This window comes from Halyomorpha halys, unplaced genomic scaffold (genome assembly GCF_000696795.3).
Source record: "Halyomorpha halys isolate HHAL.00 unplaced genomic scaffold, Hhal_1.1 Scaffold525.1, whole genome shotgun sequence".
Lineage (NCBI taxonomy): Eukaryota > Metazoa > Arthropoda > Insecta > Hemiptera > Pentatomidae > Halyomorpha > Halyomorpha halys.
This window is the reverse complement of record NW_027107431.1, coordinates 561,102-580,322: the sequence shown is the minus strand read 5'-3', so window position 1 is coordinate 580,322 and position 19,221 is coordinate 561,102. Positions and strand designations below refer to the sequence as shown.

Here is a 19,221-nt window from a genome sequence, read left to right as displayed (position 1 = left end):
AATAATAATTATACTTTATTTATTCTGGGATGAGTCCCTTTAAAATAATACAGAGAGATAGACAGATGTAGGCTGAGGAACCTCAGAGATACATAAATAAAAATACGAAGGAAATAAATAGTCATTATAAAAAAATAATTATAAGTTACTTTCTAACTTTAATTAGTTAGAAATAAAAAAAAGAAAAAAAAAAAACATGATGTAATAATTTATATGCATATTTACAATTATACCTATTTACAATTTGATGGGGTCTGAATGGATAAGAAATGATTGAACAGGCGGGGTTTAAAGGTAGGGAGGGTATTGGAGCGACAGATGTTGGAAGGGGTGGAGTTCCGTAAGGATGAGGATCAGATAATGAATGATCTATTGAAAGCAGCAGTTCGGTAAGCCATTGTGTATAAATCTGAAGAACGGGAACAGGTATTGTGCGAACGAACAGAGGATTTGAATTGAATGAACTCAGAACTGTATAAAGGTCGGTAGGATTGGATGATTTGGAAGATGAAGGATGCCAGGAAGTATTTACGATGGTAGGAAGGATAAAGCCACTTTAACTCTGCATAAAAACGGGAAACAAAGGCGTCCCTTGGGGTCCCAAAGATGAATTGTACCTAGCAATTTATCAAACATATTAATTTTGCCTCGAGATCCCCAGAGATGCCCCCATATACTGTACAGCAATAGTCAAAGTGAGGAAATATTAAGGAAGTGACTAGGAGCCTATGGGTTTTAAATGGATATAGGTGGCGGAGGTAATTTAGACATTTTAAAGTGGAAGAGGAAGGGTGGGAGATATTGGATACATGGTTTTTCCAGGAAAGTGTTTGATCCCAGGTTTTTAATCATGGGGTAAAATTTGATGGCATTATCAAGTGGGAACAGAGTTGGAATATTAGGAACAGTTTTTAGGAGGTGAATTGAGCCTATTAAGATTGCCTTCGTCTTCTCCGCATTCAGTTTTAACTTGTTAGCTCTCGCCCATTGACAAATCCCATCCAAATCTTCTTGAAAGTTTTTCTGTGGCTGATAATTAGGCCAGAATGCAGGTAGGACAGTTTTATTTTGAAGTCATCTGCATAGATGTGGTATAGGGAGTGATGGATCTGGAGGGGAAGGTCGTTAATGTAGATAGCAAAGTGAGCAGGAGATTGAGAGGAACACCACAAGAGAGGGGTTTGGTCTTAGGTGGAGATTGACCGGGAATGACTACATACTGGGACTGATTTGAGAGAAAGAATTTGAACCAACACAGGGCACTGTTGGATAGAGGAAGATTATGCAATTTAGTAAAGAGGATGTGATGGTCAACTGTGTCAAACGCTTTGGAAACATCTAGAAGGATCAGGATAGTAAGGTTTTGGTGTTCAATAGAGTTTTGGAGGTCATGTGTTATTTCATGGAGAGTAGATTATGTTGAATAGTCAGGTTGAAGGCCAGATTGGAAAGAGTTGATAAGGGAACGTTCCTCTAGGAAGTTGGAGAGTTGACTTTGGACAAGGCGTCCTAGCGGTTTTGAAAGGTTGGATTGGAGAGAAATAGGACGGAAGTCATGCAATGAGTTAGGATTCTAAATTTCCTTCAAAGGCCGGACCAGAGCAATTTTCCAGGAAGATGAGAATATGGAGTTTTGCTATGAAAAGTTGTAGATGTGGTAAAGAACTGGAATAACGACAGGAACTCTGGATTTTATTAGTTTTACTGGAATGTTATCAGGGTCATAATCATTGGTGTGGAATTTTAGGACAGCAGAAAGTAATTTATCATAGGACAGATGTGAGAAAAAGAAGTCTTCAGGACTGAAATTGTGATGTTGCATATTGGAAGTAGAAGAATTATGAGCGTAGGATAAGAAGTGGTCATTGAGATCATCTGGAGTCACATGAAAGGAACTAAGATTATTAGATTCTGGTAGGTATAGGTTATGAAGTATTTTCCATTTGGATTTGGAATCAGGAGCATTTGAAAGGGCATTATAAAAGTAGGTGGCTTTAGCAAATCGGAATGCAGATTGTGTTTTGCGTAATTTCATACCATTTCCCTGAAAAACTGGCACATGAAACACTTTTATTACTCATTTTCCTTTTTATAATTCCTTTTTACAAGGCCTTGAAGCAATGCAAGAAATAAAATTAAAAAGTGAGAAAAGAAAGGGATTTGTTAAAATATGGTTTTATTGTAGATACATGAAATTTTCATTCATATCGGTTGTGATTGTTTCTGGGAAGGTACTAATTGAATTCATGTCTTTCCGTCTATTGAACATATTTATTTTTAACTCATATATTTTTTCTATTGCTTTTTAAAATTAATTTAGTAGCTTTATTTTTCATTTAATTTGATTTTTAACGACTTTGATTGAATTAAAATGTTTCTTTTCAACTGATATAACTTTGAAATTGGTTTGAGCTAAAATAGCTCCTTGTAGAAACTGGTTAACACCATAACTTTGAAATGATTTAAGATGGGAAACTGCCTGTGCTTGTATGTTTTGTTATTTGTTGGCTGTGATTAATATTTTAGATTTCTTTCTTACTTAATATTATAAGGTATTGTATTAAATTTACAGCAATTGGCGAAGAAGGATCTTTGGGTAGTGATGACGATGATATGCCTGTTTTAAAACGCCTCGATGACATTCAAAATACAGTCCTTGCATCTCCTGATTCTAAACATGTTGACCTTTTCAGTGAAATTCATTTAAATGAACTTAAGAAACTAGAAAAACAACTGGAACAGGTAATAATTGTTAAATTTATCTCTGTTGATTGACCTATATTTAATTATTTTTATTTATTGTTTTTATCTTAAACCTAGTTAAATAAATATTAATAATAACTTGTATTGATGAAGGAACAGATAAATAGTGCTTTCTTAAAATACTTTACTTCTTAAATAATGAGTTGTCTTCTAAACTAATACTATGGAGAATACTTAAAAAGAATGAATAATTCATCATTTGATCTAAATTGCAATACTATTATCAAATAGCAAATTATATCCATTTGGTTTTTCCATTTTATGAAGCAGTATCAATCGATTACCAGAATACTTCTGAAATTTATACTTTTAGTCTTGCTGAATTTGTGATTTAATTCTTTGTTACTTAAGTAGTCAGCATAGCTGAGGTGCTGGCTAAGCCTTTTGTTGATTATTCCCCTAGGTTTGTTCGTATATTCCTTGGTGTGCTTCCAAGTGAGAAATTAAAAAGTGTTTTTGCTATGGAATCACTTCTCGCTGGTGGTGCTCTTAATTTTCATCTTTACCATGCATACGAGGTTCTTTGCATTGTCAAGTTTCAGCAGGTCTTCATACAGCTGGTATCTGATCATACTGTTGTAAGCTTAGCGGAACTCTATGAAGAAATGGTGAAGATCTACATTATATCCATAGGTATTCTCCAGAGTTTGATGTAAAGATGTGGCCTATTGTTTACTGGTAGGGATAAAACCACTCTGGTATTTGGATGCCTCCTGTTCCATGAAGTATTCAAGTTTTTGTTCAACCAGCAGGCCATCACCTTGTACGCTATACACAGTAGGGCTATGGCTCTTTAGTTTGAATAGTCCATTTTGTATTCAGGATGTTCAGCCATCTTGAATTCCTTTTTAAATTTTTACACATGGGGAAAGAATTGGTAATACTTGAAAAACTGCTAGTCATCAGGAAGTTTTGGTTTTTTCTTTTATTTTATTCAAACTTTCCATTGGAGACCTATGCAGCCCCTGAGTGGGAATGTCAAAATTTATTTCTCGGGTCCTATGTAGAATAAATATACTCAATTCAAATAGACTTCCAATTGTAGTTGTAAATATGAATATAATTGTATTCACATTTTTGAGTATGAATGTATTCATACTCAATGGTTTATATTCATATTCACAATTATAAATATAAGTGTTCTTGTGTTCATAACTGTGAATTCAATAGCAGTTGTATTTGTATATTTGTTTTATAACTGTATGCAGAATTATAACAAAGAATTAATCTACTTAGAAACATTTTATTTTTTAATTTCATTGATATTAAGCTATGTTACTGTTTTTAAAGGCATAGTACTTGATATTATTATCAATTTTAGAATCACACATTCGCATATAGATTTATTTCAATGTATCAGATTTATTTGATATTGAGGTCTATTTTTTTTTTTTTTTCTGGCAAAGTCCACTGCAGCCACAGATGGCCTATTGTACACCATCCCTCCTCTGCTCAGAGCAGGCCAATTGCATTTGCAAATCTGAATATTGTGTAAGGATCCACTGTCTTGTAAAGTTTGAGGTCCAACATACGATTCTTACCGAAGATAAGGAATCGTGTCCTTGCTACTGGAACACATCTACAAATTATGTGGTAGGCAGTCTCATCATCCTCTCTGTAGAACCTGCACGAAATGGACTCTCAATCACATTTTATAAAGATGCTTATTCAACTGACAGTGTCCCATATATAGATAGACCTGTCACCCATCTTAGAATACTTCTATCCATATTAAGATGAGTACCACCTGTAGAGAATAGGAGTAACTGAATCTTCGGACTGCGTCCTGTGTGGAGTTGGTGAGAAGACTGGCGATCACATATTTGAATGTGCGGCAACGGCGGACTTGATTAAAGACAGGAGTTATATCGGCAGAGCTAGACTATACTGGGCTGTACGAAACAAAATGGCAGAAATGCCTCCTTTGGCGTAGTAAAAAAAAAAAATATATTAAGATGAGTGTTACTTCTTTTCGGGCAGGATCCCATTAGTAACATTTTTGATTGTTCCATTCTTCTGATATTTCTCCAGAGTAACCCAGCCTTGCCTTCAGCTATCATTTTTATATGTCTCTTCACATGGCTGAGACTAGTCCCATATATGGGGCCAGGTGTAAAAGGAGCGGTTCCAGATCCTTTCCTAGCTAGGTAGTCCGCTCGCTCATTAACATTAATGCCTTTGTGTCCAGGCACCAATTCTACCCACCCCTTGTTGGTCAAGGAAAGAAAGTTTAAGTTAACCTTACACTCTTCCACTAATTTAGAACAGGTTACTTATCTACCCAGTGCATAAATGGCTGCCTGACTATCTGTAAAAATCGTGATTAGCCTATCCCTTGTGCCCTCTTTTATTAAAATCTGACCACAGACATTGATTGCAAACACCTCGGCTTGATACTGTGGTCTGCTTTCCAAGCAAAATGAATATGCCTTAATTAGGCATATCCATTCTCCATATTCCTGCTCCAGATCCTTGTTCCATTAAGGATCCATCTATATAGCAGTTTACTTCGTTGCACGGTTTGTGTGGGGTAGACCATTCAATCTTAACACTATAGTAAGTGACCCTATACTTCTTCACCTTAAGGTCAGAATGCACAGCCAGCATTGCGTCTTCATTGATCCTCCTGAACAGACTTCCATATGTCCCTCATAGGTAGGGAATGAGAGTTGGTTCCTAATTTCACAAGCCTATATGCAGAGCTAAGGGCTTGAGCCTCATTTTCTATAGGCAGCAGTGTTATTTTCAAAAGAACCTCCATCACTGCAGAGGGAGTGGTGCTCATGGCACCAGTCATCATAAGGCATGCCAGTCTCTGAAGTTTCCCAAGCCAGGCTCGGGATTTGCTGGTCGTAACCTTATGCCACCATACGATAGCGGTGTTTAAGACAATGAGGCTTATCGCTGCCATGCACAACCAGTATTTAACTTTTGGTTTTAGGCCCCAGGATTTACCTTTGCATGCCCAGAGACAACTCGGTACCTTCATACTGGTCCTTTCAACATGAAGTTGCCACTTCAGTTTACTATCAAGAGTAACGCCAAGATGTTTGACCTCGTTACAGAATTCCAATCATTCACCGTTAAGATATGGTGACCTGATTGTGATATTCCGTCTGTTAGTGAAGACACTAAGACACCTTTTGAGGATTAATACTGAGACCATATTCCTGGCACCATCCATTCATAAGATCTACTGATCTACAGCAGTCCTGAGATAGTCTCCGGAAATTTGCCTCATATCAACACAGCAATATTGTCAGCATATCCTTGCATGTAAAAACTTGCATCATTGGATTTGATCAGTAAGGTATCAACCGCCATACACCATTGGAGAGGAGATAACACACCACCTTGAGGACAGCCACCAACGGGCTTCATCCAGATCTTAGTGTGTCCTAGCTCTGATGTGAGCAATATTTCTTCCAACAATGCATTAATTAATCCATTTGGAAGAAAGCTGTCCCACCCCTTTAATTTCCATGGCTCTTACCATGGTTCCATAAGGGGTGGGATCAAAGGCGCCTTCAGTGTCAATAAAGACACCTGCCATAATCTCCTTATAGGCTAAACTCTTTTCATTCCTGGACACATAGTGGTGCAGGACATCCTCACAGACTTTCCCAGCTTGATAGGCAAATTGAGCACTGTGTAGTGGTCTCTCTACCTGCTTAGTTTCCCTAATATGTCTGTCTATAACTTTCTCAAGTATTTTCATTAAAAAAGATGTCAGCCAAATAGGTCTGTAAGCCTTTGGATTGTCGTAAGACGCTTTCTATGGTTTAGGTATGTAACACATTTTTGACACTCACCAATTGCTTGGAATGTGACTCAGTGCCAAACTTCCCCTTAGTAATCCTAAGAAGTATGGTTTCAAGACTGGTAAACCTTTTTGTAATAAGGCCGGAAAGATTCCATCCGTACTGGCTGATTTAAAAGGTGAGAAAGATCTAACCTTGCCTGAATTGACAATCCTATTTGCCTCGACCCACTTATCTTTACTACAAGTCTAGCTCTCTATAGTAGGAATCGTGTCATTTTCTTCTATCAGTACACGCTCAGGGAAGTGTGAGTATACCAAAATCTTCAGGGTTCCCACTTCAGAATTGGTGAACCCCCCTTCCGCCCCAACAGCACCCAGTGCTCCCCTTTCAGAGCCCCTGGATAGAATCCTATTAATTCTGAACATGGAGGTAGCATCATTAACATCATTACAGAACCTTCTCCACACCTCTCTTTTGGCTTTCCTTACAGCCTTGTTAAAGTCAGTTAGTGCACTTTTATAAGTGTCCCAACAGCCTGTTCTTATTGCTGTATTGAAGTCTCCATATGAGTCCTCTCAGCCTAGCTAATTCCTTATTCCTCATTAAACAGGTCGTATTTCTGTTGGATTGGATCCTACATACACTTTTATTATCAATGTAGGATCTTATAATCGCGTGTTAAGGATGTATTAAAGCATTCAAGTTGCCAGGTGTTCTTAATGGTTCTGGAACAACTTTTGACCTCTTCTCCGAGTTGAGTACAGTAAGAATCCCAATTAGTTAACTTTGGATTCCAGTAAACTGACTCGGTTACATCATATACTGACATATCTAATGTACCGATGGTCTCAGCACGACTCTTTGTCCGAGACGTGCCAACTCTTGATCGTCGGACCTACTCGGCATGTGGCTATTGTTACATCTATGATTTCCACCCTCACCCTATTAACGAAGGTAGATTTGCTACTTTTAATGAGGACCTCTAAATCATGCCCTAAAAGATACTCTAAAAAAGACTCACCTCTCTGGCTGGTGTTCGTACTCCTCCCAAAGCTAATGATGAACATTGGCAACCATGGAGGCTACCATTTCATCCTTCCCAGCCAGCCTGTCCACCAGCTTCCTCAAGGCCGCCGTCGGGATGGCCTCTTCATGGGGGAGTTAAACAGAGGCAATTGTCCTATGGGTTTCCTCTTTGAGGGCCAATTATTATGTTGTTGGAAGTGTAATTGTGTATTTTTGAAAATATTATCGATTTTGAGATATTAATATTTTAACTTTTCATATTCATAGCAAATGTCCTTAAATATGTTCTCAGAGGTGTAGAATTGGAAATACTTTCGAATTTAAGATCATGGGCTTGTGTATTGATTTTTTCTACATTTTGAACTTAATATGTTGTTGGACAGCTAAAAAATGAGAATATTGCAGATTTTAAAATTGTACCCCTTATCAATTTATTCCAATATTTATGATTTTTAACATATTTTGATTTTTTTTAATATATTCTTGGAAGTTCAGAAAATGAAAATTCCATTGGAGATTGTGGGCCGCCCTGGATATAAAATTAAAACTTCCTCAATAAATTAGATCCATACTAACAATAGGTAAATGTATTATAGTGCTGCAATTTTTTCTTCGATATTTATCAGATGTTATAATCATATTATAGGGGTAGGGTTGCAGCGTGGTAACGTGCCATTCTACCAATCCACAGGTTGTCAGATCAAATCCCGGTCCCATCCGGGCTTTTTTTCAAGCACAAAATTATGCAAAATTCACCGACAACCTCCCCTCGGGCATTTGTGTGGCCCGTTAGCCAATGGGTGGCACTCACAAAAAAAAGGCGTGGGAGTGACGAACACACCCTGCGAAAAAAACACATGAAGAAACGCGCAATGTATTTCCTAATACTGGGAATATTACATCCTAATAATGGGAAATACATCGTGCGAGGACTTAGGCCTCCATGGTCTGTTGCCCATAGAATAATAATAATAATATAATCATATTACAATCCTTCTTTGTTTTAAACAACTCATTTATTTTATGTTTAAGTTGTTTAATGCTGCATAACTGTAGAGTATATAAACTTTGTGATTATTATTCCAAAATGGTGAATGATTGTTGTAGTGTTATTACTTTTAACATGCATTATTTTATTTTGCTGTTATTAAAATTAATAATCATTTAATGCCAAGTGTCATTTATCATATGTTTTTTACCTTTATTATTTTTCATAGATTTGATCTCACATCGAACTCAACTGCATTATTAAGTAAAACAAATTCTAATCAATTGGTAATAATTATTAGTTATGCTTATTAACGTTTTATGTTGTAGGTCGAATCAGAAAAGGTAGCTCTTACTCAAACATTAAGGGAATCTCAATCTTCTGCTGAAAAGTATCAGTCTGAGTTGCAGGCTTTGAGAAATGGATGCATCAAATTAGCAGATCACATTAATTCTCTTCATCATTTAGCACACCAGTTGAACCCTCCATTGGTATTACTTTATTTAGCTTGTATTAAATTAGCACATAATATATTATAACGATCATAGTAATTAATTAATTTATTTTGAATTTTTAAAAAGTCGACTGGACTTTTATAAGAAAGCTGCAGAAATAAAATAAAATTGTGACTCAGGGTGGACTTACCTGAGGAAGTTGAAACCTGAGTGGATCTACTGTGGTCAAAACAAAGATGGCCCTTAGTACTAGTCAAGGCCCACAATATGCTTTTGAAATGATGATGCTCATGTGTCCTGCACATGGTAGCATCGGGATAAACACCATACATAGTTATAAGATAAACATAAACATAAAATAGTTATCTTGTTAAAATTGTGAGGAATCATAAATTGCTGACCATTATACTCCTGAATATGAATCTGTTTGGTACAACCTTTACTTCTCTATGGATTTTAAGTTTTTGATCAGTGTCTTTTCCCATTACTGTACTCCACGATGTAATTATCTTATAAAAAAAAAATTAAAAAGTTATACTAAAAATAAGTTACAAATCTGTAGCTTACAGGTGATAAATCATACTGAATATTATTTGTGAGTTGTACAAATGAGTTCAATTTTACTGCACTGTAACATTGTCTAAAACTTGGTTTAACCTGTTGTTTTCTTTAACTAATTTGAATTAATTAAATTTTATAGGATAGTGCCACATTGAATCAATATCAGAATTGGTTTTGGTTAACCTCAAGTCAAATTGAAAACATTCGTCAGGAAGTGGAACAAATGGAAAACAATTTGAACTGTAATGACATTACAACACAACTTCGACAGGAAGTAACTACACAAAAGAACAAGGTTACTATATATTCATTGACTAGAATATATACATAGTATATTAATCCGAATATTCTGCAAGTTTGACTTTGAATGACTTTGAGTTTACTTCAAATAAAATGTGTGAAATTGTGTCAAAGTTTTGATAAAAAGTGACAAAATCATAAATTTAAGATAATATCATTGAAGTTAAAAATTTGTCTATCAAACTACTTGGGATAATAACAATTAGGCATCTTTCTTGAATTAATAACTACCTCATTATTTATTTATTTTCAAGGGAAAAATCTTAATACTTCTTATTTCTTTTTATTTATATATTTTGGACGATTATTCGACTATCCAGTTCATCTCAATTATTATACATCCTCTTTATTTAAAGTGTTTGTCCCAATAATAAAATTTTTTATTGACAATTGTTCTATTGACATGTAGATTGTTCATCTACTTTTCTGTTACATATTAGACAGTCCAAAATATAAGTAACAGACAAGTAGGTGGTCAAGTCTAAATGAAAATGGGATAGTTGCTAGTGAAATATTTTGTAATTGTGACAAATCTCTTAGAATGAGGAGTACATAAGATGTCAAATAATTAAGATGTACTACATAATGGACAGTTTGTCCAAAACATTTTCCAAATTAAAGAAGTAAGTATTTTTGCTTTTTCCTTGAAAATTAATAAATTATAAAATGTTTTACCCTTAGCCCCAGGTTAACGTCATGATGAGATAATAATCCTAAAGTGAAGATTACTATCTGATGTTTTTAAATATGTTTTCAGTACTGGATATTTAAACAAAATACCTAATCATACTGAAACCTCTGTAATGGACAGTCATGAGTTGGATGAACTTGTCCACTGGGAAGGTGTATGATAGTTGTTATTACAAGTTAATTAATTTGAATAGATGAAGTTTATTAATTCAATTTTGTGTTATATTTATATGCTAAATAATTTAATAAATATTTATAAATATCAGGAAAGAAGGGGACCTCTATAAAAATTTCTGGGAGGCATTAAGGACATAATGTAAAGATGTCTCTTACAGGTCCAGGTCTATTACACTTGAGAAAGACGACAACTGTTTTGTTATTTAAAAAAGAACTTCAAAATATGTTCATATTTTAATGTAGGGAAATATTTATATCAAGTTATATAATAGCATTAAATATGATTTTCAACAAAATATAATTGTCTGTTCAGAGGGGTAAATTCATTTCTCGGTGACAAAAATTAGGCTGTCAATGTCCATAAGTGAATGCCTATTGCAAAGGCATATTATTTTAATATTGCCAAAATAAAAAAACTACTCGTAGGTAGGGATGTCCTATGTTAAGAGGGATTTCACTTAATATATTAAGTAACCATAAGTAATTTACTTGCTTTCTATTTACTATTTTTTGTATATTTTTAGCTTCATAGTACAGATCTTAAAATTGCTGAATTACAAGACGAAATTAAAAATCTTACAAATGTAACTACTGATGCCAACTCCTGTTTGGAACAAGCCCATAATGATTTAACAAATGTCTCTGATGAGTTAGCTCAATTATATCATCATGTTTGCACTGTTAATGGGGAAACTCCTACCCGAGTTTTACTTGATCATGAAAAACATTCAAATTCAGGTAAAAATTCAATTAGCTCTAGTATTAGATAATAATTTTATTTAAATATAAAAAAATATTAATACTTAACATAATATATATTATATAATATATAATACATAAAATAATAAAACTTTTCTACTATAGCTTTAAAAATTACGAGAAATTTGTATTATATTTAAAAAATTAATATCTGAAAACATATATTTATTAAACTGTGCATACTAATTTTTCTATTTATTTTTAACTATTTTCGGAGATACCTGTCATTGTATGCTTTAAATTGTATTAGGTTATAGATATCAGTTCTAGATATTAATGTCTTGTTGATTATGTTCCCTGTTATAAAGCAACAATAATTCTTATTTTTTTATTCTCATTTGTTTATTAATGATTGTTGTTTGTATTAATATTTAAAACCACTTATCTCCTGTTGATTATTTATATGAACACAACAATTTATACTTTTCTGTGTGTTTTTCTTTTTTTTTTTTTTTTTTGTTGAAATGCATTAACTTCCTATGCTCGTTTTACCACCGCAGTACAGTTGATAAACATGTTATATAGAGGACTGTCTCTCTGTCTTTCCTTGTGACTGATGTTTTACTAGGTATTATTGATCTCTCCTAGTTTCCTTCTCCCCTAATTTGCTTCAATCAGTTTAATTCCTACTACTATTGCCCAATTGTACATTTGAGTCTTACTTATGCTTCACTATGTTCTTGTACCATGATTTAAAAAAAAAAAATATGACTGAAGTCTCCATTGGAACTAAAGGAATATTATTTATTTCTGGATATACACCATTATTTAAGCATTTTTTTAAAAATATATTAATAGATCTCATGAGCTGCTTCAAATCTTTCCAGTTTAGCATCTCAATGGGAATGGTATTGATTTCTGGTGCTTCTTTATTACTTTTATTTATCTACATTTGAAATTTGTAGTAAGAGGAAGTATTATGGTTGTGAACAAGTTTGAATTCAAGTTTCCTATAGCAGCACTCGTTTTAAAGTCCCCCGAGTCCATATAACCAAATCTCTCAAAATAGTATCTGTGGGTGTGTGTATGTGAATAGCCTTGCCATCTTTCTGCAATTTTCTTTCTGTCTCCAAATAGTGAACGATACTAGTCTTGGGTAAATACCGTTTGGAGTTAAAATCCTTTATCTTGTACTTCTCCCTATTTTAGAAGCCTCAATCATTGATATAAGGTTTTCTTCTTTCTTTCTCGCTCTTTGCTTTTGCTCAGTTTTTCATTGACTTCTCACATTTACTCTAATTTTCTATAGTTCTTTTGTATCAACTTCATGGAAGCTTTTTTCTCTATCAACACAAATTGGACAAACTTTGCTATTCTGTTATTAAGTACATCTTTTACTGTTTCTATCAGTTGTTACAACAGCTCTTTTTTTTCCCTTCAATTTAAATTTGTAATTGTAGCGTTTTATAATTTTTATGTTTTTGTAGGTGATGATTCAGCTGACAAAGAAAAGAAAGAGAAAAATACTGATGCTTTACCTGATGCTGCTGCTGTGACCAGAAATGTTGAAACTATACTTGATCAAGTTAAACATCTAAAGATTGCTGTAAACCATACCATTGAAAGGATAAAAGCTGGTACAGGCAACTGTACTGATCGTAAGTTATTGCTTTTATCTTTATAATAATTACATTATATTTTTGGTCTTCATGGTCTATGATTTAAATCACAATAGCTGTTCATGTTTTCATTTTATAATTGTATGATTCCTAAAATAGTTTTTTTGATAACCTAAATGTTAAAATGAAATTATTTTAAAGAATGAACCATAATTGATTGAGTTCTTGCTATTCATTCTGTTTTAAGATGAATAAAAAATTTTTTTTGGCCAATCTTTATGGAAAATCACTACTACTTATAAATGGTAAAACTGTTTTGTTATCTTGTTGAATAACCTTTACTTATTAATTTATGAATAAATCTGTTTATTCCAACTTGTTTTTATTTGTTTGATTTTCTTTTTACATAATTACTGTATATAATTTTTTCTTAAAAAAAGAAAGAAAAAAAAAGTGGTGCACTGTGTTATTTACTCTAATTACTAACTAAATACTGGGAAATAAGCTTGACAATTCTAAGTGGCGCCTGCCATTTGCCAAAAGTTACAGAATAACAACATATCTAAAATCGATTAGTTATCCGATGAGATCTAATACACTCTATTACAGTACTCCTAAGTAGTCAACTTAATTTCCACTTTTTTTTATTTTATGATTAAATGTGAATAAGATCTCACTTGATATTTACCTAAAAGTTCCTCCCCTCTAGTACTCAGAATGTGTTTATTTTCTTTCTTAAGAAAGGAAAATAAATAATCATCATGAAAGACTAACCTTTTAAGCATTAAAAACTGCTTGGAAGTTTATTTTTGCATTGGTTATTGATGAGTAGTTTTGATGAGTATATTTATTATAAAGATCTCATTTTGATTTTGTTTTAAATTTGTACAATCCTTTTCTGTTTTTATTTATTTATTAATATTATTTTTTTTTTTTTTTAGTTTCATTGACTAGTATGGATCAAGAAGAAATTTGTGAGCTCCAAGAGCAAGTTATAAAACTTAAATCTCTGCTTAGTACTAAAAGAGAACAAATTGCTACATTGCGTACTGTCCTTAAATCCAACAAAAATACTGCTGAATTTGCTTTGAGCAATTTGAAGTCCAAATATGACAACGAAAAAGCAGTGGTATCTGAAACAATGATGAAGTTAAGAAATGAATTAAGAATTTTAAAGGAAGATGCTGCTACCTTTTCTAGTGAGTTCTCTTTCATTTTATAATAATATTTTGGAACCTATGACTATGATTTTATGGTGTAAATATACTTGAACCCTCCGTATTAGAAATTTTAAAGTGGAATCACATCCATATTTTGTTTGGTTTATAATAAGAAAAGAGATGGATGAAGATTTTTTGTTTATATTGACATAGAAAATATATCTAAGCCGAATACTGTTGGTATTAGGTTCCTTATAGTTTTGCATTGGACAGTATTAAAACATTTATTAAAAAATTATTGTTTGGGATAAATTAATCTCATTACTTTTCAACTATTTTCTCTCTTGCCATTACATTATGTTAATACTGCAGTTGTATTAATATTTTCGGATTAAGTATGACCTGTTAATTTACATTTCATGTTATAAAAGTGTAGATTACTTAATTGACGTTTGTTTTTCTATGGCCTGTTTTTAAATATTTTCTGTTTAGAATCTATGAACATCTTGGAAGGAATAGAAACTTTTCAAGTAAGAGTGTCATATCTTCACGTAGTTATGAAATTTGGTTTTATTTCTCTCTAAATTTGTTATAATATGACTTAGACCATTCCTAAAAATTGAAATATAGTGAGTCAAGACCCACGCAATGTGCCCTTTCTGTTATATACTTTTTAACTTCGTAATCTTAATGATAAGGTACTTGATAAACTATATGGAATTTAGGTATCGAGTCCAGCTAGTTAAAATAGGGTGTACTGCAAAAAAAATGACCATTCTTCATTTGAATATAGTTTGTTTATTTAGTAGCGTTTAATCAATATGTTTCTATAGTGGTATTCCAGGTGTACAAATAAATAGAGAAATTGAAAATATCATTGGAGATATGTAGTAGGGCATTCTCAGGTTGTAAACATTAAAACCTGTATTGAATGGAATTAGAGATATAAATAGTAAATGCTATCAATCCCTTAGACATACTGGATGATTTTAAGAAATACTTTTTTGAATAAAAAATCATGTTTAATCTTCTTGTTTTGAATACTAAAGCACTGACCAGTTAAAGGAAGAACTCAATTTTGAAGAAGCCAGAATAGCCATAAGAAAAGAAAAATCTTTTAAATTAACAGGAACTGACAATATTCTTAGTGAACTAATCAAGGTATATACGGAAGAGGAGTTTCTAAAGTACATCTTTTTGTTAAATTGATCTTAAAAGATGTTCGAAGAATGGAAAGAACCTTTACTGATTACAATTTACAAAAAAATATCAAGAAGGGATTGTAGTTACTATCAAAGTATTTCATCTCTTCCAACATTTTATAAAATATTTACATCCTAACTAGTGGTAGAAGGGAATATACCAAGGAAATTGTTTGAGACTATTGATGTGTTTTTTAATGGAATTGTTTTAATATTGATTTTCCTTAGTCAAAATATTTAAAAACAAATTAGAATTCAATGGCTTAGTTCATTGGCTGATCAATTTCAAAAAGGCTTATGATTCTATTGACTCCCAGAAGTTGTGTAACATTTTATTTGAACTGGAAATATCAAAGAAGTTGGTAAATCTGGTAGGGATGTGCATTTCTAAAACGTTTAAAAGAATTTGAATCAGTAATTATAGTTTTGTAAAGTCAGAGGCCATTTCAGATATAAAAAAAGATACATTATAATGATGAAGTTCAAACTCTGGTCAGTAAAATACCTTTTCTATGGTTTGTTGATGATATGGTACTATTAAGGGAATAAGTGAAAACTAATAAATTCTAATTACTTAGTAGTAGGAATGGTAATGATTTCAGTGTAGTAGATATATATGGGAATAAATTTAAATATCTTGAATCTACAATAACTAAAATAAACAAAATTCAAGAGGAAATTAAGATAATGTTTTAGATTTGTAAAGCTTATTTTTAAGTTGAAAAATGATTTAGTTCGCACCTACTTTCTAGAAACGTGTAATATAAAATTTATAAAACTACTATCCTTCCTACTCTTCTCTAGGGTACAGAATATGGCCTCTTACTTTGAGAGAGGATCTCCATCTGGTGTTTGAAAATAAAGTTTGGAGAATTTGAACGAAAAAAAAAATATGGAAAAGTTACTTGGAACATTTAGTAGGCTACACATCTGTTAACTGCGTAATATGGCCTGTTCACTTTATCAAAGTAATAATGTTCTGGTTGGTGGAATAGGTGTATTAAGTTTAGGGGGTATAAGCCTACTGAACCCTTGGGTTTGCTGAGCCTTTTGTCATTTCAAAATTGCTATCGATTTTTCACCTGTTCCTTTTGTTACCAGTTTGAAGACTGGCTTGTTGTAATCCATAATTGTACTATAATATCTGATGAGTTTTTAGGAAAATTTAAATTATTTTGGGCTGTTGGAAGTCCATTAGTGGAAGGTCCTATCCAATAAATATATGAAAAATACAAAAATCAATAATATTGTACCTTGTTACTTATCAATTTATAACCAATAAAAAAATTATGTGAATGGGTCAGCTGCTTATGAAAAGACCTTAAAATGTTGCCAAACAATTATTTTTTGTTTTTAAAGAAATTTGGTATAGAAACATTATACTGTCCAATCATTTGAATAATCAATGGTCATTTTTGATCGGACATCCTATCATAACTAAATCAGCATATATTATTTTTTTTTCTGTAGAATAATTTTTTGCATGATACATTTTTTTCAGTGGTAGTTAGATCTTTCATTATCTGTAATCGTTATTATTCCTCATATTTACATTATTTTTGTTACAATGTTAATTACAAACTTGAAACTTTCTTTTTAATCCTTTGAGTTTGAATTTGCCATGAATTTGAAATTATGCTTTTTTTGAGTTTCTTTTAGAAAGATTATGGTGATCAAGGCAGTTTTTAATAAGTTATTTCAGCCATTGACTGAAAATCCACATGGACGTGGTATTTAGCTTGATAAGATAAGGAGTTAATTTCGTTGTTTTTTTTTTTTTTATTTTATGATACTTTTTTTAGGAAAGTGCGCCTGTTGTTTGTTTGTAATCATTGTTTTGATTCTTTTTGTTAGATTTAGGAACCATTTATATTTGTTATTGTTTGATAGCTGGAATCTAAACAAGTGTATTTTAGCAGTTGTTTTCAGTTACTAATTAATGAAGTTTTTAGATTTTTTCATGTTCATACCTTCCTTCCATCATTGGTGTAAAATCATAGATAAATTTTTTGTTTTCTCTTATGAAACCTACAATTTGGTTACTTGTGTTGGTTTTTTTTTTTTTTTTTTCATCTATTTTCATCATACCTCACATTGCTGAATCTTACTACTGCCTGCATACTATCTGATTTTGTGTTTATTGTTCCATCGGGTATTATTTTGTTATGGATATAAATTGAATGATAACTTTATCCATATCTGATGTAGTTTTATGTGATGGTCTTAATTAACATTGAACACAACCCTGTGTTCTTTAACCAGGCCGTTATGTATGCCTTTATTATTTTTTGTTCTTCTTTAATCTGTAGAAAACATTTAAATTTTCATGATAAACAGCTCTTTCCAATTAAATAATTAGAGACTTAGTTATTCTATTGTGACACCATATTACTTTTCCATAAAGAGCAACATAGACAGCTTTCTACCTATCTTTGCCATGAGTCTGCTATAAAATTGATGACAAAACTCAAACGCTAAAATTTAATAAGCATCAATTCTGATTTGAGCATTACAATGGGTTGTAAAAAGATTTTTTTTGTTTTTTCAAACCATAATACTACGTAAAAGTTTCAAATTAGAAGATTAACAAAGAGGAAAAAATAAATCAATCGATTCATATCATCGGGCCTCGCAAAGATTGAATTTTTACTCAGATAATTATTTGTATTATTTAACTTTCCACAATGTAAATCTATCAGCTCTAGTTTATTATTACTTGAACATTTTAAGAATCGAAAAAAGGATGGATTATATCTGTGAAGTTTTTCCGCTGAAAGTATAATTTTTTTTGCATTTGTTTTATTTTTGGAAAACAATTAAATAGCGAACCTCAAATTCTTCTCCAGCACCCTCAAAAACACGGAATCACAAAATATGAGAACTCCCTCAAAACTTTTCAGGTAAAAGCCTTCAAAACCTAGACTCCTGGATTTTCCTGGTATTCTGTAAAATTTGACAATTATTGCGGAATGAAAGAACTTCACAAGTAAGAAACAACATTTTTTAAATTCTTAATTGGTTCAAGTAATAATTGACCAGAGCTATTCCCCCCCCCCCCCCGGAAAAATGCACTGCGGCCACAGAGGGCCTATTGTACACCATCCCTCCTTTGCTCAAAGCAGACCAATTGCCTTTGCGAATCTGGATACTGTGCAAAGATCCACTGTGTCGCAAAGTTTGGGGTACAAGATACGATCCTTACCAAAGATGAGGAATCATGTCCTTGTTACAATCATGTCATCACATCTACAAATGATTTGGCAGGCAGTCTCATCATCCTTTCTGCAGAACCTGCAAATTGGGGGCTCGATCAATCTCATTTTATAGAGATGCTTATTCAGCTGACAGTTCCCCATGTATAGACCTGTCACCCATCTTAAAATACTCCTATCCATGTTAAGAAGAGTGTTACTTCTTTTCGGGCAGGATCCTTTGAGGAACATTTTTGATTATTCCATTCCTCTGGTATTTCTCCAGAGTAACCCAGCCTTGCTTTCAGCTATCATTTTAATGTGCCTGTTCGCATAGCTGAGACTAATCCTACATATGGATCAGGTGTAAAAGGAGCGGTCCCAGATCCTTTCCTTGCTAGGTAGTCCCCTTGCTCATTACCTTTAATGTCTTTGTGTCCAGGCACCCATTCTACCCGCACCTTGTTGGCCAAGGAAAGAGAGTTTAAATTAACCTTACTCTCCTCCACCAATTTAGAACGGCTTACATAGCTACCCAGTGCATAAATGGCTGCCTGACTATCTGTAAAAATCGTGATTAGCCTATCCCTTGTGCCCTCTTTTATTAAAATCTGGCCACAGACATT

General features: G+C 32.9%; 1 protein-coding gene across 1 annotated transcript in view; it reads left to right on the top strand.

Moving 5' to 3' along the window:
- Nucleotides 1–19,221, top strand: part of BicD (protein bicaudal D) — a 29,272-nt gene that overhangs the window by 8,816 nt on the left and 1,235 nt on the right. Inside the window, exons 6-11 of the mRNA XM_014425646.3 lie at nucleotides 2,573–2,742; nucleotides 8,871–9,032; nucleotides 9,697–9,852; nucleotides 11,249–11,462; nucleotides 12,911–13,081; nucleotides 13,984–14,241. Coding sequence (XP_014281132.1) covers nucleotides 2,573–2,742; nucleotides 8,871–9,032; nucleotides 9,697–9,852; nucleotides 11,249–11,462; nucleotides 12,911–13,081; nucleotides 13,984–14,241 — 1,131 coding nt within the window. The remainder of the gene's footprint in view (nucleotides 1–2,572; nucleotides 2,743–8,870; nucleotides 9,033–9,696; nucleotides 9,853–11,248; nucleotides 11,463–12,910; nucleotides 13,082–13,983; nucleotides 14,242–19,221) is intronic.